General features: G+C 40.8%; 3 protein-coding genes across 6 annotated transcripts; 1 reads left to right on the top strand and 2 right to left on the bottom strand.

Annotated features, from left to right (window-relative positions):
* Window positions 1–7,613: 7,613 nt before the first annotated feature.
* Window positions 7,614–14,865, bottom strand: bach1a (BTB and CNC homology 1, basic leucine zipper transcription factor 1 a). 2 transcript variants are annotated; one of them, XM_083694998.1, is made up of 5 exons: window positions 14,748–14,865; window positions 11,054–11,308; window positions 9,599–10,849; window positions 9,311–9,517; window positions 7,614–9,124 (listed from the first exon to the last, which is right to left on the bottom strand). In XM_083694998.1, exons 2-5 carry the CDS (start codon window positions 11,291–11,293, stop codon window positions 8,699–8,701), a joined length of 2,124 nt encoding a protein of 707 aa, XP_083551124.1. In that variant the 5' UTR covers window positions 11,294–11,308; window positions 14,748–14,865; the 3' UTR covers window positions 7,614–8,698. The 2 variants fall into 2 exon arrangements, with proteins under 2 accessions (XP_083551124.1, XP_083551123.1); XM_083694997.1 differs by having other exon boundaries at window positions 11,054–11,311; window positions 14,748–14,864.
* Window positions 14,866–15,080: 215 nt separating this feature from the next.
* On the bottom strand, window positions 15,081–21,236 carry usp16 (ubiquitin specific peptidase 16). Of its 3 annotated transcripts, none has more exons than XM_083695596.1 (18): window positions 21,034–21,236; window positions 20,520–20,603; window positions 20,220–20,410; window positions 20,027–20,130; window positions 19,771–19,886; window positions 19,406–19,632; window positions 19,213–19,308; window positions 18,999–19,129; window positions 18,815–18,902; window positions 18,532–18,613; window positions 18,227–18,318; window positions 18,075–18,128; window positions 17,773–17,943; window positions 16,911–17,613; window positions 16,711–16,805; window positions 16,307–16,393; window positions 16,011–16,158; window positions 15,081–15,836 (listed from the first exon to the last, which is right to left on the bottom strand). In XM_083695596.1, exons 2-18 carry the CDS (start codon window positions 20,578–20,580, stop codon window positions 15,718–15,720), a joined length of 2,565 nt encoding a protein of 854 aa, XP_083551722.1. In that variant the 5' UTR covers window positions 20,581–20,603; window positions 21,034–21,236; the 3' UTR covers window positions 15,081–15,717. The 3 variants fall into 3 exon arrangements, 2 of the variants coding, with proteins under 2 accessions (XP_083551722.1, XP_083551723.1); XM_083695597.1 differs by having other exon boundaries at window positions 20,520–20,588; XR_014554909.1 differs by lacking the exons at window positions 15,081–15,836; window positions 16,711–16,805 and having other exon boundaries at window positions 16,020–16,158; window positions 20,520–21,236.
* Window positions 21,237–22,120: 884 nt separating this feature from the next.
* On the top strand, window positions 22,121–24,075 carry rwdd2b (RWD domain containing 2B). Its single transcript, XM_083695025.1, has 4 exons — window positions 22,121–22,488; window positions 22,606–22,673; window positions 22,764–23,129; window positions 23,222–24,075. The coding sequence occupies exons 1-4, from the start codon at window positions 22,285–22,287 to the stop codon at window positions 23,472–23,474; spliced, it is 891 nt and encodes a 296-aa protein (XP_083551151.1). The 5' UTR covers window positions 22,121–22,284; the 3' UTR covers window positions 23,475–24,075.
* The last annotated feature ends 201 nt before the right edge of the window (window positions 24,076–24,276 follow it).

The raw sequence follows: 24,276 nt of genomic DNA, 5'->3' as shown, positions 1-24,276 counted from the left end.
ACATACAGTACAAAATAAACAGACTGTAAGTTTTGTCGGCTAAAGGCTAAAGCTAAAGGAGATGGTGCACACAGGCCTAAAGAGACCACCATTATAATGGCATACAATTTACAAGTGTTATCATCAGACGAGACAGGATATTCTGAGTTCACAATGGAAGATCAAACTGCACTGTCAGTGTATCAGCCACATGTAAAAACTCTCCAAAATACTCTACACCCTCAGATTATACAGGAGAATAACAAAGCCTACTCATGAATGATTAAAGGAGCCAAATAACACATTTGATGCAGCTGCCAGCTCATCAGGATCTCACACTAAATTTGTATGAATTCGTTCAAAAAGCAGAACACCTAATTTCTATGAATTATTACAATCTGGTTCGTATGAAAAGCTACAAATGTGACTTACATGGCGGTTAGACTGTATTAGGCATTAACTTTGAGTTGTTAAAGTTAGGGAAGTTAAGTTTCCGGGAAAGGCATCAGCAAACATAAGCATCAGCAATAAGAATTAGCACAAACAAACAAAAATGTCCCCACCACGATTCAAACCAGCAACGTTGAGATTGCAAATCGGGGTGCTAAATGGATGTGGATTGTCACTTTCATCTACTGGCTGACAGACAGATGCTGAAACATACATGGCTAGGATATATTCATCGATTCCAATTGAATCTAAAACCACAGCTATTCTTACTCCTATGGCAATCACTGCTGTGCAGGCAAGCTCACTTTCAGATGTTTTCTTCTATAATCCTCATTTTCCCCCATTTTGTCCTGATCCTGACTTCACCCGGTATGAATAGGAGAGAGGAGGGGCATGAAGTATGTGCAGGAAAAAGATAATGGTAAAAGATAGATATTTAAATGACAGAAATCTGTTATAAACTGTTTGCATGATGACTGGTGAGAATGAATGAGATGAAAAATTACAATAACTGTTATTTTATTGGTAAACATAAATGGATCAGTCAGGATTGGTGTTTTGCCATTCCACCCAAACACACAAATGCAACACTCATGTCACAACCAGGCCACCTCGTACATGTAGAGTCCTTTCCAGGGGGTGCACTTGTACTACATCAAGCTGCCTCACGCTACAGAAACAGGATAGGCTCCTGCCCTATGGGCCGTTCTGGCTTGTGTGTTCCGGCTCACGAGGCTACTTATTTTTTACTTTGTACATCTGCCTTTGACTACTTCGTAAACCTGATCTGAGAGATGATCAGATTGCTTTGAGAGCGAGAGAGAGAGAGAGAGAGAGAGAGAGAGAGAGAGAGAAACATCATGAGAGAGAGAGGGGAGGGGGAGAATTCAAGGAGTAAATGATATTTATTGTGTAAGGAACTCACTCAAATTTCGAGAGAAAGGAAACATAGGCTCAGTGTTTCATGAGTTCACAAAACACAGACTCCAGTCAGACAGAGAAGACATTTATAAAAGCATATACGGGTTCAAAGGGGCTTTGCATTAATCTCACGTTGTAATGACAGTTTAAGGTTTTGGTATTCTGATGAATTCCGGGATTGGGCTTAAACTGCTTTCATTTTGTTTGCTGGTCTTTAATCTTCTAACCCTGCATTCTTAATCAAAACTCAAAGGAGGTTTTTAATCCTGCATGAATGAGGCCGGGGATTATGGGCCCCTGACCTTGCCATGGCGCACAGCTGCTTCCTCCTCAAATCAAGTCGCTCTTCCTGTGTGGTTTGCAGGACAGGGTAATCAGATTTTGTGCTACAGAATCCAAACTGTGCATAAAAGATACAACCACAGTGGAAGAATACTAATTGTGAAAAGTGGGTACAGAATGCTGCTGTCTATCTCATATATAGCAAATAAGTATTTTGGCATTTGAAAGTGATAGTCTGGTTTTGACGAGCATCAACTTGAGGATTTTCTCCAAATGTGTGTCACAGCAACCTTCAATGATATGATCTGTCACCTGACTGTCACTGACAATCGGCAGCTAATGATTTGACCTTTTCATGTGGTGTCCTTTCATTTTAGAACCACACTTTGTGGTGATAACTAATCAATGATGGAGCGAACTTTTATCACAGCTGTTTACATGTTGAATGTCTAACCCCCTCTTTAACAGTGCAATGCATTTTGGCAAATCAACATAAAATACAATTCTGTTATAGCTGTTAATGCTGCAATATTCAGTTTGAAGAGCAATCAACAAGGACATACCCCATCCGACACAATGTGTTGTCAAATCCATGCTTCAAAATACCTAATGACCTAAAAGACATTGGACAAATAAAATGACAAAGACAAATCATTTTCTTATTATACCAGGATTTTGATTGAAATATCCCCTAACCCTAATGAACGAAATATCTGCCACCCCTAACAACTGTATCTTAGTATTATAAGGAAATGCAATGAAAACAATGAAATATAAAATTGTACTCTTTTTATAGCAATCAAACCCCTTATTACAAACTGTGGTTTTATCTGAGCCTGATAATGAACAGGGGTCTCAAGAGGTTGCTAGTGGTACTCCATCTAAATGGCAGTGCTTGCACTACCATGGGTGAGTAGCATTCCCACTTTTTGGATGTCTATGGTGATGTTTGCTGTGGCTCTAAGCCTTTATAATTCTCATATCTCTCAAATCTCATAACCTCCCTCATAACCTTAAGGAGTACCTAAACTTTATTTTGTGTATCAAAGCCTCATTGATGACAAGCTTATGACAAGCTTATGTTTTTTTCCTGGAAAAAATATTTTATGATGCATTTCGTGTCAAAACGCATAATTAAATCACTTTTCCAGGAAGTAAATATAAGCTTGTCATGAGGATATTAATGACGCTTTAAAGGGAAGCTACGGAATATCACAACTATTTCTGTATTTTTTAAATCTCTTGTTTTGGGTCTGGATGGTCAATGTATAGTTTTTACAAATATAATCTATGAATTGAATCACTGTTTTACCTTACTCAGCCATGGAATCCCTAGTTTATCAGCGGCAACTTTTGAAGCACCTTTCACTTTAATTTTGTGTAGAGTGCCCATGGCATTGGGCTGAATGGAATCCACACACATATGCAACACACTGCGGGCACGCGATGGGGACACGTTTCTGCTCATTAGCTCTACGTTTAGAACTGTAGGCTGAAATTATTAAAATATCCCGTAATAATCACTTTAAATCACACAACTATGATATTTTGGAACCATACTTATCTCTGACTGAATGTAGCACTCCACAGCCACTAGAGGGAGTCACATATTTGTATGTCTTCTTGGGTTTCAATTTTATTTGACCCTAACCCTAACTCTAACCCATACCCTGTACATAATTCTGTATTTATCACTCATATCTGGAAAAATACATATCAAGAAATTACGGTAACACTTTACAGTAAGGTCACATTTGTTAAGGGTTTATAAATGGTTTATAATTCATCACTTATAATTTATTATTCAATTATAAACCATTTACAAAGTTATAAATCATTAATTTAGACTGATCGATACTCACTTGGTGCTATGTCTAAATGGTACAGTGGTATAATGAAAGAGACAAAATGCACAGGCAACGCTGTGTTAAGAATCATAGTCTGAAGCAATGATGGTCAGGGTCTGTATGTTTTGATTTAATGGCTGCTACTGGGACACAATGTACAGGTCACTCTGGCTGTTACAATAGGTAATCTGGTTACAATTCAGCATGACTAGTATTTAAACCCTTTATAGCGCAGTACTCTTATTTTGAAGTACTTTCAAAAAACGTCACAAACCAGGAAGTGGGTTTGACTCGTGTTGCTAGCTTTACTCAGTATTTGGTCAAAACTATCAAAGGATATATAACATTTACAAACGTTCAGCTGCTGCCTCGAAGAAAAATATATAAATCACATAGCGCTAGAAACTTACTTCATAGGTGATGCTACTATCTAGTTACTCAAGCTAGCTTGCTAGCTATATGCTCGTTTTGTCATGACTGACTAACGTAGAGCTACCTTCAGTAGCTAGGTCCACACCAGTGTGGCTTTGTAGTTTAAACAGCGGTAGTACACAGTAGAGGGCTGCATTGGGATTGGGTCCCGCCGGGTCCCGCGGGACCCAACGCAAATCTCGCGGGAGCGGGCGGTTTGAACTTTGCTGCGGGCGGGAACGGGCGGCTAAAAAAAACACTGCGGGATCGGGATGTAGTCTAGGCTAGCTAACACTATAGCCTAGCTTCGGAAGCTCTGGAAGTGCTGCTCACATTTCACATAGGGCTTTGACGAAATAGAAGCGCTTTCCCTAACCGCGTCAAAATACATGCAGGCCAGGGAAACGAAACAAACAACCCCATGAATCTCTTTATTAATAGCCTATAAAATTACGTGTTTTCTCCTGCAGGACGGGAGAAGACACAAAATCAATGCATCTCTATTATTGTGCGGCCAGAAATTCTCAGAGTTTTGCGGACACGGGCGGGAGTGGACATAACACACTGCGGGAGCGGGCGGGAGTGTAACACGCACCCTGCGGTCGCGGGCGGTAATGGTCAGAAATTCAGTGAGAGCGGGCGGGAGCGGGATGAAGAAAACAGTCCCGCGCAGGGCTCTAGTACACAGTTTTCTATATGCTGTGTAGGGCCACTGGTGTTGCTCACTAGCTAGCCAAAATGTCAAATGAGGTTAGGTAGTAGCTAGTTGGCTAGTATCACTTGGAGCAAGCCTGTAAGTTGATGCCAATGTGAAACGCACATATCAAACTGTTTATTCGCTTAACTATTTTCATTTTCACAGCAGGCCAGTAGCCGTGTGGTTTCTTATTGGGTTATGTTTTGTTAAAAGTGAATGCCATCTCTGTCATTACTATAGTATAAACAAGCATGAATAAACAGTTGATGTGAATTCTTCGCTTACGACTACTTAGTATGAATCATGCAATGTTGGATCACTTTACTTGATGTTCCCTATAAACAGGCATTACTGTTCATAATTGCTTATGAAAGGTAAGACGAGGTCACTTGGAGTGCCTTATTTTAGATTTTATACTGTAGGTGTAATGTAGGCACATTCATTATGCTTAGTTACAAATGTTTGTAACTCAATAATTAATGTTAGTAATAATAATAATAAGTCATTTATAAATGGTAAATTTATATTATCCCTCCGACCCTGGACCCACTGCAGTTCGCATATAGACCAAACAGATCTACAGACGATGCAGTTTCCCAGGTCCTCCACACCACTCTCTCTCACCTTGACAGGCAGAAGGGGGGCTATGTGAGAATGCTGTTTATAGACTATAGCTCAGCGTTCAATACCATAGTCCCCACCAGACTGGCTGATAAGATGATTGGCCTAGGACTGAACATTCCCCTGTGTGCCTGGATCCTGGACTTTCTGACGGCCAGGCCACAGGTGGTCAGGGTGGGTAGACACACCTCCAGCTCACTCACATTGAGCACAGGGTCCCCCCAGGGCTGTGTCCTTAGTCCCCTCCTCTACTCCCTGTACACCCACGACTGTGTGGCTAAGTCCAGCGAAAACTCCATCATCAAGTTTGCGGACGACACGGTCGTGGTGGGGCTGATCTCAGATAACAATGAGAAAGGCTACCTGGACGAGGTGGCGGACCTGTCACTCTGGTGTCAGGAGAACAGTCTCATCCTGAATGTCTCCAAGACAAAAGAGCTGATTGTGGACTTCAGGAGAGCACAAAAACTAAGGGCCTACACACCGCTGGACATCGGAGGGACTGCTGTGGACAGGGTGAACAGTTTTAAATACCTGGGAGTCCACATCTCAGAAGACCTGACCTGGACTACCCACATCAGTTCTCTGGTGGGAAAGGCAAGGCAGCGCCTGTTCCATCTCAGGCAACTGAGGAAATTCAGAGTCTCCCAGAGGATCCTTCAGTCCTTCTACTCTGGAGCTGTGGAGAGCATCCTGGCTGGCAACATCACCGTCTGGTACGGTAACAGCACGGCCCAGGACAGGCGAGCTCTGCAAAGGGTGGTACGCCTGGCGGAAAAAACCATGGGAGCTCCAACCCCCCCTCTCCATGTTCTGTACACCAGGAGGTGTAGGACCAGAGCCTGCAGGATTATGAAGGATCCTCACCACCCGAAACATGGACTGTTCCAGCCGCTGCGGTCAGGAAAACGCCTCCGCTGTCATGCAGCAAGAACAGAGAGGCTAAGGCTGAGTTTCTTCCCCCACGCCATCAGAATCATCAACGATGACCCCACCAGTGCCCCCCTCAAGACACTCACACATGCACTGTCATCTTAACACATATGCACACACAGAGTCATCCATCTGCTATTTATATTGCTTACTTATATGCTTACCGGTTATACTGTTCATATTGTTTATACTGTTTATACTGTCCATACTGTATATTTTTTAGTACTTCTATTTTTATTTTATTGTATTTTAAAACTTATTGTATTGTTGCACTACTCTGTGGCACTGTCACTTTTGCATTTCACTGTATACTTGTATGCACGTGACAAATAAAGAATCTTGAATCTTGAATCTTGAATCTTGAAATGGTGTTACACTTTACATTAATGTCACATTTCATGAGTTAGAAATATTGATAACTCATTAATTAATTATGGTACATCATTCATACATAATCAATGGTGTTACACGTTACATTAAGGTAAACTTTTATCAGTTACAAATGTTGATAACTAATTAATAAATGGTTAATAATGTGACATTTCATCAGTTATACATATAACTCCATAGGTTCATAGGTTAGAAGAGTACTTGCGTGACTTAATTATCAATGTAGTCTTCTTATTGTATACCCAAACCAGCTCAGAGCACTAACCACACTTTGGTGACCACAGATTAGGGGTAAACAGTAGATAGATATATCAACACAAAAAAAATCTGTGAACCTGCATGGTGGATATGTTTAAATTGACGTGTTGACAAGGACATCAGGATTTCAAGGGCCATGGTTAAAAAAACATGCTGACAGCTGTACTGTAGTTTGGGAGATCTTCACATTGTACTGTATGTAAAGATGTATTGGTGCCAGCCGAATCATCCCTGCAATTCAGGAAATAACTTTACCAACTGTGCAACCACTGCAAATCATTTTGCATGATTTCACATCAGGGTTAGTTTTTAAAGCATTTATAAGTGCATTTATAAAGCATTAATAACTGGCTCCTGATTGCAAGCTCCCTATTTGGCAAGTACCAAGTGAATATCGAACAATCTAAACTAATGAGTTATAACTGTTTGTAAATGCTTTATAATTTATAATAAACTGGTTTTAAGGGATGTATTAAGTCATTATAAACCATTTATAAACGCTTAACAAATGTGACCCTAATGTAAAGTGTTACCAAAATGACTTTAGAGCCTACTACACATTTAAGTAACCTATGTGACATTTATAATAATTATAAAATAAAATCCCACTTGTATGATACAGTTATTAGTCTGCAGTATCGGAGACACACTCTCAGAATTATTCATCAAGTATTAGCTGTATTCCAGTGTGTAGATGCCATGTTCATGCTTATACTGTCCTCCACTGGCTATGCTGGTGAAGTGCATACAACAGTGCATCTCTGAGATGCAACCGGTTGCTGTCCCCCTTGTCAGTAAAACAAAGAATGTGATACGTCTCTTATTCAGTCTTTAATTTTCAGTTCAAAAAGCATACATTCAATATTGTAAAATTGTTACCTTAAGGTGCAACCAAAATACTTATTTGGAAATTAATTAACATGCTGATGAAGACATCAATATAAAACATTAAGACATGAGGAAAGATAAACTCAATAAATGTTACAATGAATGTGCAACAATGCTTGGGAAGAGGAATATAGACTAAGACCTTATGTCTTAATTTACCTTTTCCACATCTCGTTGGATTTTCTATGGGCCACTGCATAAGGCATATAGCATTGTAAATACAGAGATGCTTCTAATTTTCCTCCAACATAATGCTACAAGACATAATATAGCCATTGCACAAATATCAGAACAGGTATGCTGATATTTTACATCTCATGGATATTATGCTTTGCCACAGTGTCTCAATTAAATAATGCTATTTAAAGAGATGGTTTGTAATATTGTTTTTATGAAATCCTGAATAATTCCATAAAGGTTTGCATAATTTTCAAAGGACTTGCATGAATACAGTGGAACATAATTCAGAAGACAAACTCTATTAAACTAAAGCATTGACATGATCATAATGATCATCTCTTGTTGTAAAGTGTTATACATGTGTTATAACCCAATATATCAATGGTTACAGCCATGACAATTACAGAACAAAAAACACTGATAGATGGTTGGGCAAAGTGTATCCCTGAGATAAAACAATGGAGGTCCAATGATGGTCAGAATCTCTGGGCTTTCTGCTTGAAATTATGTAACTGTTATGCGACTGGACACCACTGGGGAAAACAAGTGGATCAAGGTTTGTACCTAAAGAGCAGGAAGAACGTATTGTGTTACTAATACTGTGTTTTAATTACATGGTTACTACACATAAAAGGCTGCAAAACGACATGGAAATGTCGTGAGCAATTTACATTTTCTCTATATCAACTTACATACCTCAATTAGACGGAAATGCATACAGTATTAAAAGTTATTAGGAAAAAATGTGATTAGAAAAAGCAAATGCACAGTAAGTAATTCATAATGTGCATTGGTTGACAGTCCATACAAACTCCAGATTGAGACAATGAACAGTGAGAGTTCATATGTTGCTGTTTAAATTCAGACAGACTTCCACGATGGAGCAGGGGGCAAATTTCTGGGGGTCAGCAGGCCCCTCCTCTGTCTCTAAGTTGGACTGTGGAGGTTTGGGTCCTTCAGAATCAGAGAAATGGGTGGAAGTGAGAGTCTCCCCAGTGGGTGTATCCTCTGAGGGACAAGTATCCATGGACACACTGGCCGAGGGGTCCTGGTATTGGCCCACAAGGCTGGGGGAGGACATGGGGGTGAGGAGGACTGACATGGGGAATTCTGAGGAGGAGAACTTGGCCAGGAGCTGTAGCTGGTCTGCCTCAGGCCCTGCCTCCCTGCAGACACTCTGACACAGCCCAGTCAGACTTTGCAGCGTCTCCTCCATGCTCTGCTTCATCTGACTGCGCTCTAGTATGAGCTTCTCCTTCTCACCTCTCTGTGAAGGGAACATGATATTACAACCCAAACCACTGTCACTGACATTCTGAAACAAATGAAAGACTCAGTTATGGATGTTGTTGAACAAATACCGAATCATGAAGCTACAGTCAGTCAGTAAGGGGAGGATGCTAAAATAGCAGGACCAGATGAACAAAGACATGAGAGTTGAATAGACACAAACCAGAGTGTTAATCTCGGACTGTAGTTTATGGATGCCGTCCAGCTTCCTCTTGCGGCAGCGCTGGGCAGCCACGCGGTTCTTGCTACGACGCCGGACGTCATGCACAAAGTCCAGCTGATCCGGGGTCAAGTGCTGGTGTCTCAGAAGCTGTTGGAAGGCACTGCGGCTCAGAGATGAGATATTCTCCACTGGGAAGGGCAGCTGCACCTGAAGAACACTGGAGTCAACCGCTCATATACTCACCACATGTATTTCCTTAGTTACAGAATTTTGAATTCAATTACCAACCTCTAGTGCTCTTTTGTTGTTTGCTTCAGTGTCTCCATCTGTGTCCAGGTCTGAATCCTCACCAGAGTTAACAGAGGACATGTCAAGACTCCTCTCTGACTGGGACAGGCTGTCAGCCCCAGGAGTCTGTGCTTCACCAGCCCCCAGGTCCCTGAGGAAGGGGCAATCACCTGTACTAGAGGTCAGGTCCAGCTGCTTCAGCCAATGAAATTCTGCAGCCTTCCTTAGACTGGGTTGGTCCATGGAGTCCAGGGGGAGTGGCTCAGACTGTGAAGGCCAAAAGCCCTTAGCGAGATGCTCGGCCACTTCCCTCTCCACACTGCTCCTCTCTCCATATCCCTCCTCATAGTTCAGACTAGAAAGTGTAGGATCATTTAGACCAACGGCCACACTCCTATCCAGACCAGCCTCTGTCTGCTCTAAAAACTCAGCCCCATCCACTACCCCTGAGGTATTCAGTGGACATGTGCCACATGAACCTGGGTTACAGACACTTTCCACCATAAGTGCTCCAACAGACTGATCCAGTTCTCCATCTGTCACCTCTACAAGGTTTGGTTTGCTCATATTGTCCGGGGATGGCAGATCACAAGGCAGGGTGCAATCTACCATACTAATATCACTCTGATTATACACTCCCCCCATCTCTAAAATGTCTCTGTCAGAGAACCCCTGGGCAGACTCTACTTTGTCATCATGTGGGCATGGCAGTGCAAGGATGGGGCAAACACCACTGGACGTCAATCCATCTGATGAGGGTGGCATTTGTGGGCCACAGTTCTGTAAACAGAACTGCTCTTGCCCGCTGTTGACCACGACCTGTGGGTTTTTGGGACACTGGGATGGGAAGTCTGTTTGAACATTTTCTCCTAAAGGCACTGAGCTTTGTGACTCTGGTGGTTTTTCAGTGGGGCTGACATTTGAACACTGTGCCCTGTCACTTCCTGTTTTCTGACCTGCATTCTGTGACTCTGCATCAGCAGCCTGGGCTCCATCTATACGGTCTCTGTCTATAGTGTGGTCTAAACTGACACTGGGGGACCTGCTCTGGCAGCAGTCCCTTCGCCTGACCTGTGTAGTTCTGCCACTGTCTAAGAATCTTGGGATAAGGAAATCAAAACAGGCAGACTCCAAGTTGTGAAATCCTAAAAACCTGGCACATCTGTCAATTGCATGAATGTTTTCTTTGGTGAAGAGCAACTTGGATGTATATGCAAACTGTAGCAATGGTTCAAACCCATCCACTCTCACCTATAGGGAAAAACATCAAGAGAAAGTTACATTCAATCTCTACCTACATTTCCCATCCATTCACTAATACAACAAAATAAACCATGTAATACTAAACAAAGGCTAGGCTTATCTCAAACAAAAGCTTCACTACAAACATAATTGGTGCTATCAAAACTCTATACAGAGACTAAATTAAAACCACTGTGATTCTCTGATATTGACCTCATCAGGCAGGTTGATGACTAGGCTTTGTCTTGTGTGGTTAATTATCCTTGTGTGGAAGTAGTCACTGCAGGAGGCAAGCACAGAGCAGTGGGCACGGAAGCTACTGTTCTCTACCACCACTGTCACATCACACAGAACATCCCTCTGCCTCTGTTGGTTAAGACACTGGAGCACATGGGAGCTGTGCACTGCAGACTGAAATGTGAACACTGAGGTACGGGGGCTTTGGAGAGACATGATTCTTGACACAAGCTGCTGAAAACATAAAGAGAGAAACAAGGAACAAAAAAATCAAGATCTACAGATGAAGGATAGTTGTCTATCAAAGCCAATTTACATTTCTAATGAGTTACAGAAGCCAACGGTACAAAGAAGCCAAAATTGTAAGAAAATGTGTTTTGTCATTGTGTACCGAGCCCTTCACAATATTGAACATGATAGATCAAATTATGTTCCAGATATTCTATATATGTGTGTGTGTGTGTGTGTGTGTATGTATGTATGTGAGAGAGAGAGGGATAGAAAGAGCAGGAGAAAATAATAGTGTTGGGGAAGCTCCTCTATTTAACTAAGCTAATTACTTCACATATGGTAACGGAGCTACAAGTTACCCTTAAAGGTGCAATCTGTAATTCATACAACAACAAAGTGGGCCCCCGCCACTTTTTGGTAAACTGCTGAGGGATGGGGCAAGAGAAAAGTAACCACTCCATTTCATAGACAGAGCTATGGATGCAAAGACCGACCATCCATGAGATCAAAAGTATAGTTTTAACCATGTTATGAAGCTATACATAGTTTGTCTACAATTGCATTATTTGCAAAAAATTTAGTAAAACAAGCTTATATTTTCGGTTCTGATGGAGCAAGACAGTTGAACTAAGCTCACAAGGCATTTATACGTTATACCCTTATATTCTTCAATGGCTATATATAATTTTTATTTAAATTTATATTTATATTATTATTTATTTCAGTAAAAAATGTACAAACAATTACAGATTGCCCCTTTAAGTTACATGTAGCTCACTGAAATGATTTGAAAAAGTAGTTTGCAACATTGAAACTATATTTTGTCCAACAAACAACAGTCAGTCACTGCAGATGGCAGTCCGTATGATAGAGAGTGTGTGACTGAAATGCTCTGAAATCAGTGAGAGAGAAAAAACATGTGAGGTGGAGCAAAGTGAGGAGACGTGAAGCATGAGTCGACACATTTTAAAGGTAGACTCTGGGATATGACGTCACAGCAAAAATGAGAGGGTGGCGCTGCCAAAGACTTTTCAAAAACTGAGATGCAACATACTAGACAATAGAGCGTGTTAAAGGAACATTTCACTGATGGTCACCAGGGCTCAACAGCAAGTTATAAGTGGTCTTTGTTGTCTAAATAGCTAGAAAATATAAAACAATTTGCGCAAATACGTGAGAAAATAGCCTTTTATTAGACCAGGAAGTAATATGTCAGAATGATGAGTACAACATCCATAGTGCTTTGTGCTTTCCAGCCACGTCTAACCTACTTTTCATGTTAACACAACCTCAAACTAGCAATATCTTTTGATCTACAGAATGGGGGAAAGTGACTGTAACCGAGGTTCATGTGGCACATGTCCACTGAACACCTCAGGAGTAGTGGAGGGGGCTTTTCACATGCCCACATGTTTGTAAGGTGATCTGGACAACAATTTTGAGGTCAGAAATCAGTGAAGTATCCCTTTAAAGAGACCCTTTGACAGAGCCCATGCATCAAAAGTTTGGTTGTACAGTTGTGAGCGTCTCCGGTAGAATTCAAATATCTTTGGTTCTCATCCAGGCAGCTGTTAACTGGCTATTTTTTGGAGAAATTAAACCAAAAACTGAGAAACCGAGGGACATGGAAAGAAAGTGGACAATTGTACGCTCTTGTTCACTACAATATATTTGATAGGAATTGTTCTGTTTTCACGTGTGACATCATATCTACCATCTACCTTTAAAGGGGAACAACTGCAAATTTGGGAAATGTGTCTACGTGCCTTAAAGGGATAGTTCACCCAACTTGCTAAATCACATATTTGGTTCCTTACCCTTAAATGAGTCTATGGACAAGGACCTTGGACAATCAACACTTCTGTTTACCTGGGTTCTGTCACTAACCACAACTTGATAGCATTTTTAGCCAAAAACCAATGGACGTCAATGGACCCTAAATTAGCGTGTTTGGAATTCCATCCCCAAATCATCTCAAATTCTCTGAAAAGACTCAAACGATTTCAAACATGCAAATTTAGTAGGGGAAAGTGAGGTAATGTGAGACATCGGGTGAGACACTCTCCCCTAAGCCCGCAGGCTTCACTGCTTGGCAGAGAGCTCAAAAATGGTAAAATTGTGAACCCGCTACACAATATTGTAACGACCCTGTGTAAGGCCCGTTAGCAGCTCCGCCAAGTGAGTTAACTCTCTTGGTGTTGTGGCTAGCGCGGCCGGTTTGTAAGCGGAAGGTTGCGAGTTCGATACCCGCTTAAGGCAAGCTGCTCTGCCCCGCCGTTCGTTACAATATTATCTCATAAAATGCATATATGCTATATCTCTGAATCGATCAGAACGTTTTTTTTTAATTTAATTTCGTATTTGCTGTATTCTACAAAGTTCTATCTAGCACCGCAGCGAGAGAGGGGGAGTGTAACGCTGTGACATTGCTCTTGTTTTCGCTCTAGCTCCACTGTATGAGTCAGAAAGGTTAACGTGGAATTTTATCCTGTAATCCAGTGGATTTATTGTTTTCATTATTCAATAGTAGACACATTCACCAAAAAAAATCGCGTTTTAAAACGACCTCTGTGTCTGGATATCTCGCTTTGAATGCCCTCATCAGTCCTGATGTTCCAAATTGCCCATTTGATTCAATTCCTACAACTCCCGAGATTCCCCTCTCGCTCCCACGCGAGGTCTTTCTGTTGAACTACGCAAGAGCTGTTAATCACTGGCATAGTTGGAGCGCAAAAACTGGTCTGACGTATTTTAATGCGGTATGAGACTTTTTTATGAAGTAAACACAGATCTCGCGTTTCGATAGCTTTGATGCAGCTGCACGCGAAATGATGATAGTTCGAGATGGTATGCATCATGGATTGACTAGAAATACACATGAAAATTGATTTTTCGGTAAATTTCCCTTTTAAGGCATATATACAAATTTCCCAATTTTACAGTTGTTCCCCTTTAAGTTCAAGGGCTGGAAAAATAGATGAATTCATGCTTCTTTTTTGGGGGGGGAATGTACACCGCTATAGCACGCACACACGCACGCACGCACACACACATACACACACACACACACGCACAGCAACACGGAAATGCTGACTCATGCTTAAGTAAGAAGTGACGGAAAGAGCATTTTTGTGGCGCCCACTCTCTTTCAATAAACTTCAAAACGTGAATTTCGTCGGCTTATTTCTCCACATTTATATAAACACATTCAATCCCTATTATTTGTTTTCAAAACATCCATACACTTTTAGATCATTAGACTGTATAAATCACAATATAATAATGTAAACAACGTTGTCAGCAGTCCCGTGTAATATAGAACATTTCACAAGCCCGCTGCCGCACAAATAACATTAGCACGATTTGTTGTGCTGGGCCCGTTTGACGTAGCTTATCATGCAAATAACTATCTCTCAAGCAGAAGATAATCATCACTAACCTGTCATGTCACCTTGATAAGAGTGACATCAGTGTTATGATAAAAGTCCGCATTCAATGACAGAAACCCTATACATTCCAGTAGTAAAGCTTTTAGTGTCATGTGACAGTACATTTATGGACCAGGAAGTATTTCCAGTTTGCATGACCACGCATGCCTAGTTGTCCATGTGAGCGCGTCTGCTGTTACCATAACCTGCTGTAGCCTACTTGGTAGGGCTATATGATTATATTATTAATTAATCAAATCAATGGATTAATAATTTATCCAAGAGCCATCTCTGCACTCTGGATTATCCCTTTGCACAACACAATCAAGTATCTCAGTTACCTGCATTTGCAGCTTTTATTTCTAACCTACATACAATGTACAGAAAAAAATAAATATTTAATACAAATGATTCGTTTTTCACTTCTATCTATATGGACCACTTAAAAATGGCCTGGGCAAATATTTGCCATGTGTACAAACTAACTGGGAAGATTAATCAACAACCCACACTCTTGAGTCTTGTGTGTTTGTTGTTCAGCAGCATGGATTGACTTGTGCATGCTATCTTCCCCAACATTGCAGTCAAACACACACAGTAAACAATAGTAGCCTGCATTATTTCATAATATTCATTGTCACATGTTTGCTGTTAACATTCCTTGACAAAATACTAGAAAACATTTTCACTTGATGATTATAATAGACAGGGACATCCAATGTTGTTCCATTATCATGTTGTAAACAATTTCTCTGTTAAATGTTCAACAAATTGCTCCACTCTTTTTCACTCTGCTAAACACCTGAATTACTAAAATCATGGTTTCATCACAACATTGTGCACATAGACCCACCACACACTGAGCTAGAGTTAAAGGCATCACACAATCTGAGGTTGGTCTTCTGTTCATGTAACCTTTTATTGAGCAGCTGAGGCAGCAGCAGGTTAGTTTGGGCTCCCTGAGTTGAATGGGAGAGCAGACTAGGAGATCCTTTCATAGAACAGGAGGTAGGCTTGGGAACTCTGCACTTTGCTTTCTGTCACAGGCTGCACACTGGTGTCACTCACATGGAACCAAGATCCTTCCAACGGCTCTGCTTCTACAGTGGGAAGAAAAGTAGAGTTATTAGAGTAGATATATTCATTGGGTATAAGTATATGCTCAAATTTGTAAAAATCGACCATTACTTGACACAGGCCTCTACTGTAACTGGTCTTCTCTCTATTGATACTCAATACAAACCAAACAGTGGGCTAATGTAGTCCTACTGTACCTTGAGTTGTCACTCCATTGTGTGGATAGATGGGGCAGTGAGGTCGAGTTTTGACATAGGCAGTATAATGCCCTGATCTCATTGTTCCGCTGTGCTCAACAATGCCATAGAGACTATACAACACCTGAGTGTCTCCCTCCTCCACATTCTGAATAGACACACATCCATGTTAGCATTCAGCAGTTATGAACTCGACTGTAACAGCTGATACAACAAACTAATACTGTTTCTAAAAGTTACTAATTTGCTTTTTATGAGCTTAATAACTTGTGAATAACATTTTGCATTGGATTTACCTTGCAGTTTACAGAGCAGAAAGGGGCTAGGTCCAGTATCTGAGGGAAGTAAACATGTCGGTTCACCTTACACACACTGTAGCCAATCTGGAGGGAGACACAGGCATAGAACAAAAATGTTAGTTTTGACTGATCCTGTTGTTTTCACACTTGTTTATCGTACCATTCCTCATTCAAATGATCAATGTGTGATTATATGACTTTTCACAAATAACAAAAATATCAAGTGATATTCCTGCAAATGTTCTTGACAACAAAAGATTTCCTTCAAGAGAAACATGAGCAGATGTCTCAGGTACAGTAAGTTCTGTAAGTAATTGAAGTAAGTGACCAACAACAGCTTGACTCGCAGCTAATTGATGAAGTATATATAAGTTTTGGCAAAGATTATTTAAGTGGATTGCCTGTTGAAATCTCTTCAAGTGAAGAGTAAGCACTGGTGGAGGCAAGGAGATCAGCATTTGCTTCAAGGCATCTGTATAGACATTCTTCTTGAAGCCTAAACAGTAAACAAACACAATGTTCAGATTTATGGAAATGGACCAAACAGAACTTATTTTTGTCTGAGATCAATGAGATGAAACCAGGTCTATAAACATCATACCTTCTGTAGTTTTGATGCTGGGCTGCCGTTTAGTGCATCGGACACAAAGCAGACTGTTGTTTTGTGTGAGGTTTTCCACCTCTGTGAACTGGAACAGGCAGGATTGCACTGAACATTCCTGCTTTTCCGGAGTTGTCCTTGTAGCTAGAGTTTGAAAGGCCATCTCTGGGTCCTGGTTCACCACAGTGTACTCCTTGGCCTCTGCAGGAACATCACTCTCCATGTCTTGCTCATCATCTTCTGAGGCAATAAAGGCATCATTCAAGGCCAGCTTTCCCAAGTCTTCTGCTAACGGACCTCCCTCTTCAGTCGATTTGCATGCTTCACCATCCTCTGCTTCCCCCTGTTCAACCTTTTCATCTTCTTCTAGAATACCATCCTCAGTGGTCTGGTCCTCTGACAAGGCAGTGAAACGGTTGTTAACCACCGATGAAGCAGCTGGTTCACTGTCCACCACTGAGCCCTCCTCCTCCTCTTCGTCTCTGCTCTGCTGATCGATGTCTGGCTTTTCTTGGTCCTGCTCTGAGACATCTGTCTCTGCTGGTTCACTCTTACTTGCGAGTACCACTCCTTGGTTCCCATTTTCAGCCTTATCCCCAGCCTCAGAGTCAGACCGGTCTGCCTCTAAACTCTCTGTTGTATCCTCAGGTGTAAGACTGTCCAGAGTGACTTTGCCATCCATCTTCTGCTGCCGCCTTTGATTCTGTGTGATTTATGGGTACAGGAGACAAAAATTCCATTTCCTTAACTTGTGATGCAAAACACTTTAAAATATATCAAGCTTTTCTTCAAGAAGAGGTATGTGGAAGTGAAATAAGAAAAGAAAAGAAAGTTATCTTTCCTCTGAAGAAGTCTTTGCTACCTTTGCTTGTTTCTTTGCCTGCTTCTTGGCTTTCTTTTGTTGATACTTGCTGCCAACCCCGTTAGGAATGTCATCACTCCCATTAGTCATCTGAACAAGACTGTTTCTGTCATCATGGGTCACCTCGATGGCCTTCTTTGCACCTTTTTTCAGATTATTTTTCCTGTAGGCCTGCGAGAGATGACCATCAAAATGGGAAAATAAACTAGTTGTGAAAGGCCAAGGAAATGATCCATCACTTGTCGAAAGCATATTATCACTTTACATAGTGTACCAAATGACAAACGTGACATAATCACTACCTCATCTGAGACAGGAAGAGAAAGATCCAGAAACATCTCAGTCACTAAAGACACCTGCAAGAGAAATCCTGAGACTTAAAAGAGAAATGTAACATGACATTTACGGTAGAAATTGATGCTAAATGATTCCATCCATAATTTTTTGTACATACAGTCTTGCATTGTTGACACATTACAGTGCTAGTCATTTCCCCTCCAAACACCTGGTCAACAAAGTTTTTGGGTGCTCCGTTCTTCTCAAACTCTGGAAACATAAATAAAATATGTTTTTTTTTACTGTCAAAATAAGATTGATTGTGTCAATCCCAGCTGATAACGTTGCCAAGTACAAATACAGGGACTTACAAGACAAATTGGTTGCCCAAGCTGGATCTACAGTACAGTGACAATTGTGATATATGTATGTACTATAGTGTGTAACATGTCAGACAGATGGATAATTGTTTTAAGTTCTTACCTTTGATTAGTTTTTTTGACAGCTCTGCATCTATGCTTTTTTCTGATGTTTTCAGTGATTCCAAAATTGCAGAGCTTACTCTCTGGGAAAAGAAAATGAAACTTCACTCACTGACACACATTCAAGTAAACAAGCACTCAGCTAAACATTTTCATTCATCTTTCAAACTTAATGTCATAAAACCTTTAAAATATAACTTAAATGAATCTTCTATGTCTGGGTTACCATCACTGTTTTTAGACCTTTTAAACAAAGTTATTAATTTAAGGAAAGCAGGACATACTTTAATCTCCTCAGCTCTCATCCCATCTAGCAGGTAACGCAGGAGCTCTTGGCTATCTTGCTGCTGAAATCCTTTGAACCGGGCAGCCCTGGGAAAGGAGGAGACGTTCAAAAACACTTGATGCAACAGTGCTGACAAGTCCATTCCATGGCAGGTCTCCAACGCAATACACAACTGCTCTCACTTTTTGCAAACTTGTGTGAAGAGTTCCCTAGGGGTGATCACCCCCTTCTTGGAATCCTGGATCTCATTCAGCAGTTGATACATAGCCAATGTGAGAGATCCAGGATGATCTAACTGGACCAGAATGGGCTCCTGAAAACACAAGAACAAGGTATTCAGCTAGACCTGTACTAAGGTAAGGAGAAATCAGAAGGTTAGAAGTAATGGTAACACACCAGGTCTGTGGCGATAGCAGGTATGATAGTTAGACTGGTCTTCTCTTCTGTTATTTTTTTTAGAATCTGCCTCAAAAGCTGCGTTTGAGAGAGGTTCTGTAAAAGTAAAAAGCAGAGAATAGAACAACTATATAAATAATGATAAACTGAAATCTCTTTTTGAGACCAAGAGACATGTATGGTACCTCCTTACCTGAACAACCGCATTAAAGAAACATGTGTTTCCAAGATTACTAAATCCTCTGACTGAAACAGTGTTGCTGCCACCAATAGCTCCTGGTTTTTGTCCTTTCGAAGCACACTCTTTCTTGGTGTCTTTCTTGTCGTTTTTCTTTTGGTTTTCCTTATTCTCTTTTTCCTCATTTTTTTCAGTCTTCATCTCCTGTGCTTCTTCTACTAGGCTTTCTTCCACCCTTACTTCTGCAGAGGTCAAAAACAACATTTAGAATAGCCTTAACTTGTGATATAATTCTGACAACCCATTTTGACACACAATAGTAACATCTGATCTAATGCTGCCTAGTCTGTTTTATTGTAATAGAGATAGAGATGACTTACTTCTCTGTGGTGTTCTCTTGCTGGAGTCTGACAAGGCCTGCTTTTTTATGTTGGTCACCAGCTGTGCCAAGTGCCCAGTTTTAGAGTACTGGACATCATCATCACAGATGTAACACCTATGGAATAACAGAACACAAAGGTTATGGGACCTGCCACTAAGATGCTATTCAATACAGCGAACAGTTGTGTCCATGACTCGGCAATTCTCTGTCTTACATCTGAGAGTTATGACAGACGCAGACACTTATTAACTCACCACACACTCCAGTTGTCCATATTGAGGACCAGACAATGTGGGTCTGAGCGAGGCTTCTCATAGTGATTGATAGCATGCTGATTCTCAGAGTTTCGTCCACATCCCTTTTAAGACAGAGGAGTTATGTTAGTAAATAACAATGACCATACAAATAAATGTACTTCTTCTGCAGTTCCATGTATCCATAGCTTACTCTGTGTCCACATTTCAAGCACACCCATATTGTTGGGGATTCTCTTTCCTCTCCATTCTCGTCTGACTGAGCTTCTGTGGCAATGTGCTCTTCATCTTTGCAGTCCTGGCAGGTGTTCCAGTTGGAGTCTTCTCCAGTTTTCTTGAGGAAACTATGGTCTATCCCTTTTCGGATGTGGCTGCAAGATGGACCTGCAGATGACAAAGAGACCATGACATACCACCAATGAGACAAATGTATCAAAGTGTACCTTGCATGCAGTGAATCTGGCCAGTCATATGCTCTGGATCTGGCCTTTACCTGTCAGGTCAATATCGTCGTCCTCTCTTGGACTTTTGTCCTTCCCCTTTCTCTTTCCCATCTTCTATTCTAGAATTGAGACACCTTACCAAAATCAACGCCAAGTAAGTTGTAGGCCTACCACAGATGCAGGTTAGTCAGAATAGGAACGTGGAGATACAGATACACGTGCAGATTCACAACTTCTCAGAACTAAACTAGCGTGGGAATGGATACGCATCTACCATGTTTTGACTTAGCTAGCTATGTCGCTTATACTATCGAACGAGATGAAGCAAGAACAGGTTACGAGTAATCTCTTAGATATACTATGGAAATTCTAGTTATGGGCCAGTATTTCAAAACTTTTATCAGGATCATCAGCATGATCCGGATTGTTTTTTGATATAGTGGATCAGATCGAGCTGGCTGATTTCCCCTATACTACTCTAAATCTGCCAGGTAGATCTGATCCTCGATCGCAAAAACATCATTCTGATCTATTAAAAGTTTTTGAAATATTGCTGGGCCCTACCCAGCAATAGAGCGCTCCTGATTTCTGAATCAGAATCGGCAGCTTCGTTTTCCCGAGAATAACTCTAATTCAGGCATATCCTTGTAGTCAGTCCCTACATAATTAGCTTGAGACAACATACACGAGAGACAAAATACTATCTATCTATTTATTAAAATAATAATAGCAAGAGCTACACAAAAAGTGCAGCAGTGTTTGTAGTATATCCGGTGTGACCAGAACAGTATCCTGTGTTGTATCTGTGTTCTCTGAACTCCAATAGTGGAACTCCGCCCATCTACTTCCATCTACTGAGGATTTCTTCAAAATAAGAGCACCCAAGTTAAACTTTATTTTGCATTGAAACATGGTAAATAGGGGTCAAGGAACTACAAATATGTTAATCATCTTAACAAATGTATATCAATCTTTGGTATAGTATTGCCCCAGAAGGGTTTGTAATTGTTCTTATAGCCTAATTATTGTTATGAAATGGTATTGCCCCAGAATAATGGGCTATACAGAACAAAGATTTCAATACCTGGTATCTCTGGTACCACTCTACTCCTCAACACCTCCATAATGCATATCAGGTGAGTTTGAATCTAGAGCGCATTTTTACTGCGGCCATATACCTCAAAGATTGGTTACTCTGAGGCGTATGCCCGCAACAAATAGCCAGCAACATTTGCAATGACATCGTTCTAGATTCAGACTCACCTGATATGCATCTAGAAATGTTCCAGAGTAGAGTGGTACCAGAGATCTATTGAAATGTTTTAAAAAATGTTCTGTACAGTCCAGTTTATACAAATATAATAGGCATGTGTGAAATGACATGCAATTCCACCACATGTACATTTTAAAGCTCAAAATTACTTTTTCTAAATTGTATATACTTCTTGTTGCGTAATTTGTGGAAATTTTGCGATACCATCACTTTCCATTCATGTTTTAACTCGCGCTTTTATTTTGAAGCCGCGAAAACGGCGATCAGCAAAACCGGAAGTCTTAATGGAGCTAGCCAGAGTTTATTGGAGCTCAGAGAACACAGATCTGTGTAGTACATTGTACAGCATTGTAAAATTGTCCGGGTGGTAACGTTAGCTGGCATAACAATTGATATACAGTCGGGGGTGTTGAATGGAATTTGAACTAAATGTTGAATACAAGTCACCAGGTTTAACCTGACCCTGTTGTTGGTGACGTGTCACATCAGGTTGTTGACTCCTGCAGCTTCTGATACAATTGTGTCACGTAACTTCTCTCAGGATGGCTCTCTCGGAGAAGGCTGAAGCTCAGTTGGCTGAGATAGACCTCCTTTCAAGCATGTTCCCCACCCAGGAGGAATTTGAAATAACTGATCAGCTGGCACTTGCAGAACTCAGGGACTATGCGGATGGTTCAACAAATACCCTCTCCTCCAGACCCCAGTTTCTTATAAAGCAGAAGATGGACATTGTAACCATGAAGGTGGTAATGAAATCAAGATTGTCGCAATGTGTTTAATTCATTATGACTGACTGCTAGATCACCATATGATATTGACCAATTCTTAGTTTATAATTTAGTTTACCTCCCTTCCTCTCTCAGGTGAATGTTACAATATCCTGCACCTACCCATCTGAATACCCCAATGTCTTACCTGAAATAACTGTGAGGTAATCTGCTCTTTTCTAAACATGACTGAATCAGTGAAATTGATGTATTGTTAGAATCGTTGTTAAAACACAAAGCACATTTTACCCCAGGTGTCCTGATGTTAGCAGAGCTCAGCAGACCCAGCTGCACAAAGACATGAACATATACCTGACGGAAAACTGCTGTGGAGAAGTGTGTGTGCTTTCTGCTGTGGAATGGGTCAAAGACAATGCATCTCTGTACGTTGAAAAGAGCATGTCAGCATCTGCCACCAAGAAAGAGTCTGCTTCCCCACAGCCAAAGGAGATGTTCACCCGACTCTGGATCTACAGTCATCACATCTACAACAAGAGCAAGAGGAAGAACATTGTGGAATGGTCTAAAGAGCTGGAGCTATCTGGGTTTAGCATGCCTGGGAAGCCCGGCATTGTGTGTGTGGAAGGTCTTTATTCTGCCTGTGAGGAATTCTGGTCCAGGTATACATTTAATCTATATTTAGAAATGTTTTAGATAGGACATTGACAGTGTGCTCTTTTAAATTATTGTAATTCTCTCTACTACTTTGCAGGGTGAAGATTTTAACGTGGAAGAAGATCATGATCCGTCACAGGGAGGATATTGCACTTGATAGTCAGGGCATGGATTGCAGGACTGGTGAGAGCATGAACTCACTCTGCAGGTTCACAGGCTTTGAAGAGGCAATGTTTGACCCCCATGGGAACAGAGGCAACCACATGGACCTTGGACAGCTCTATCAATTCTTAAATGATAAAGGATGTGGAGAGGTTTTTCAGCTATATTTTGGTATTGAGGGGAGATAGTCGCTACAGAATGATACAATATAGGCTAGTCACATGATGTGCCTTATTAAGAATTCTTGGAGTCTGGGGTTTGCTTTTCCATTTTAACATAAACATTACTGTTTTCAAAGCTCAATCAGTAAGGCCATACATGTACTGTGATCTGCATCTGGATGGAAGAGGGGAAACCATTTTTTGCATTGTAATGTTTGACATCTGCAGCACATTACTTTTAAACTTTACAGATAAGCCGACGGATATATGATAGTCATGTCTAATCTAATATCACCATGTCATATTATATACCATCTTTCCATTTCTTATATTACCATGTCATATTATATACCATCTTTCCATTTCATATATTACCATGTCATATTATATACCATCTTTCCATTTCGTTCTAAGATTCCATTCTTTCTGAATTGAACGTGTCATGCCTCTGCTTTTCTGCAGACTACAGAATTAAACAGTACTGTCCACATCATAGAAACATAGTTACATTTTATGTCTATGGTCCACACTAGCTCAAGTCTGCCAATACTTATTTGGACACCTTTTCATTCAGTAATTCCCTTAAAATGCTAAATGTTTCTCTCTACAAATGCAATAATTGGTAAATAAAGATCATATTACATACTGCTTAGCAGTTAGTTATCTTTTATTGCAGTAATCTCCATTTAGTAGAGTGGCTACAGGCCACATTTTGAAGAAAATGTGCCTTTTTGGATAAAAGCACAACATTTTACACAGAGCAAGGGCTGGTCTTAAGGTTTTTCTTTAGCTATGGGGCCATCACAGATTTGCTTATATCACCCTGGTG

This window comes from Argentina silus, assembly GCF_951799395.1.
Source record: "Argentina silus genome assembly, chromosome: X".
NCBI lineage: Eukaryota > Metazoa > Chordata > Actinopteri > Argentiniformes > Argentinidae > Argentina > Argentina silus.
This window is presented reverse-complemented; position numbering and strand designations above follow the sequence as displayed.

What these genes read in the sequence shown, in the direction of transcription:
- bach1a (XM_083694998.1), bottom strand. Translation starts at nt 11,293, where the DNA reads ATGTCTCTCCAAAGCCCCCGTACCTCAGTGTTCACATTTCAGTCTGCA. An exon ending in TCATCAACCTGCCTGATGAG is followed by an intron (nt 10,850 to 11,053) that starts GTCAATATCAGA and finishes TTTTCCCTATAG; the next exon opens with GTGAGAGTGGATGGGTTTGA. An exon ending in AGTCCGAGATTAACACTCTG is followed by an intron (nt 9,125 to 9,310) that starts GTTTGTGTCTAT and finishes TTCCCTTCACAG; the next exon opens with AGAGGTGAGAAGGAGAAGCT.
- usp16 (XM_083695596.1), bottom strand. Translation starts at nt 20,580, where the DNA reads ATGGGAAAGAGAAAGGGGAAGGACAAAAGTCCAAGAGAGGACGACGAT. An exon ending in CAAGAGAACACCACAGAGAA is followed by an intron (nt 19,633 to 19,770) that starts GTAAGTCATCTC and finishes TGACCTCTGCAG; the next exon opens with AAGTAAGGGTGGAAGAAAGC. An exon ending in CTCTTCCTGTCTCAGATGAG is followed by an intron (nt 17,944 to 18,074) that starts GTAGTGATTATG and finishes CATCTCTCGCAG; the next exon opens with GCCTACAGGAAAAATAATCT.
- rwdd2b (XM_083695025.1), top strand. Translation starts at nt 22,285, where the DNA reads ATGGCTCTCTCGGAGAAGGCTGAAGCTCAGTTGGCTGAGATAGACCTC. An exon ending in ACATTGTAACCATGAAGGTG is followed by an intron (nt 22,489 to 22,605) that starts GTAATGAAATCA and finishes TTCCTCTCTCAG; the next exon opens with GTGAATGTTACAATATCCTG. An exon ending in TTACCTGAAATAACTGTGAG is followed by an intron (nt 22,674 to 22,763) that starts GTAATCTGCTCT and finishes ATTTTACCCCAG; the next exon opens with GTGTCCTGATGTTAGCAGAG.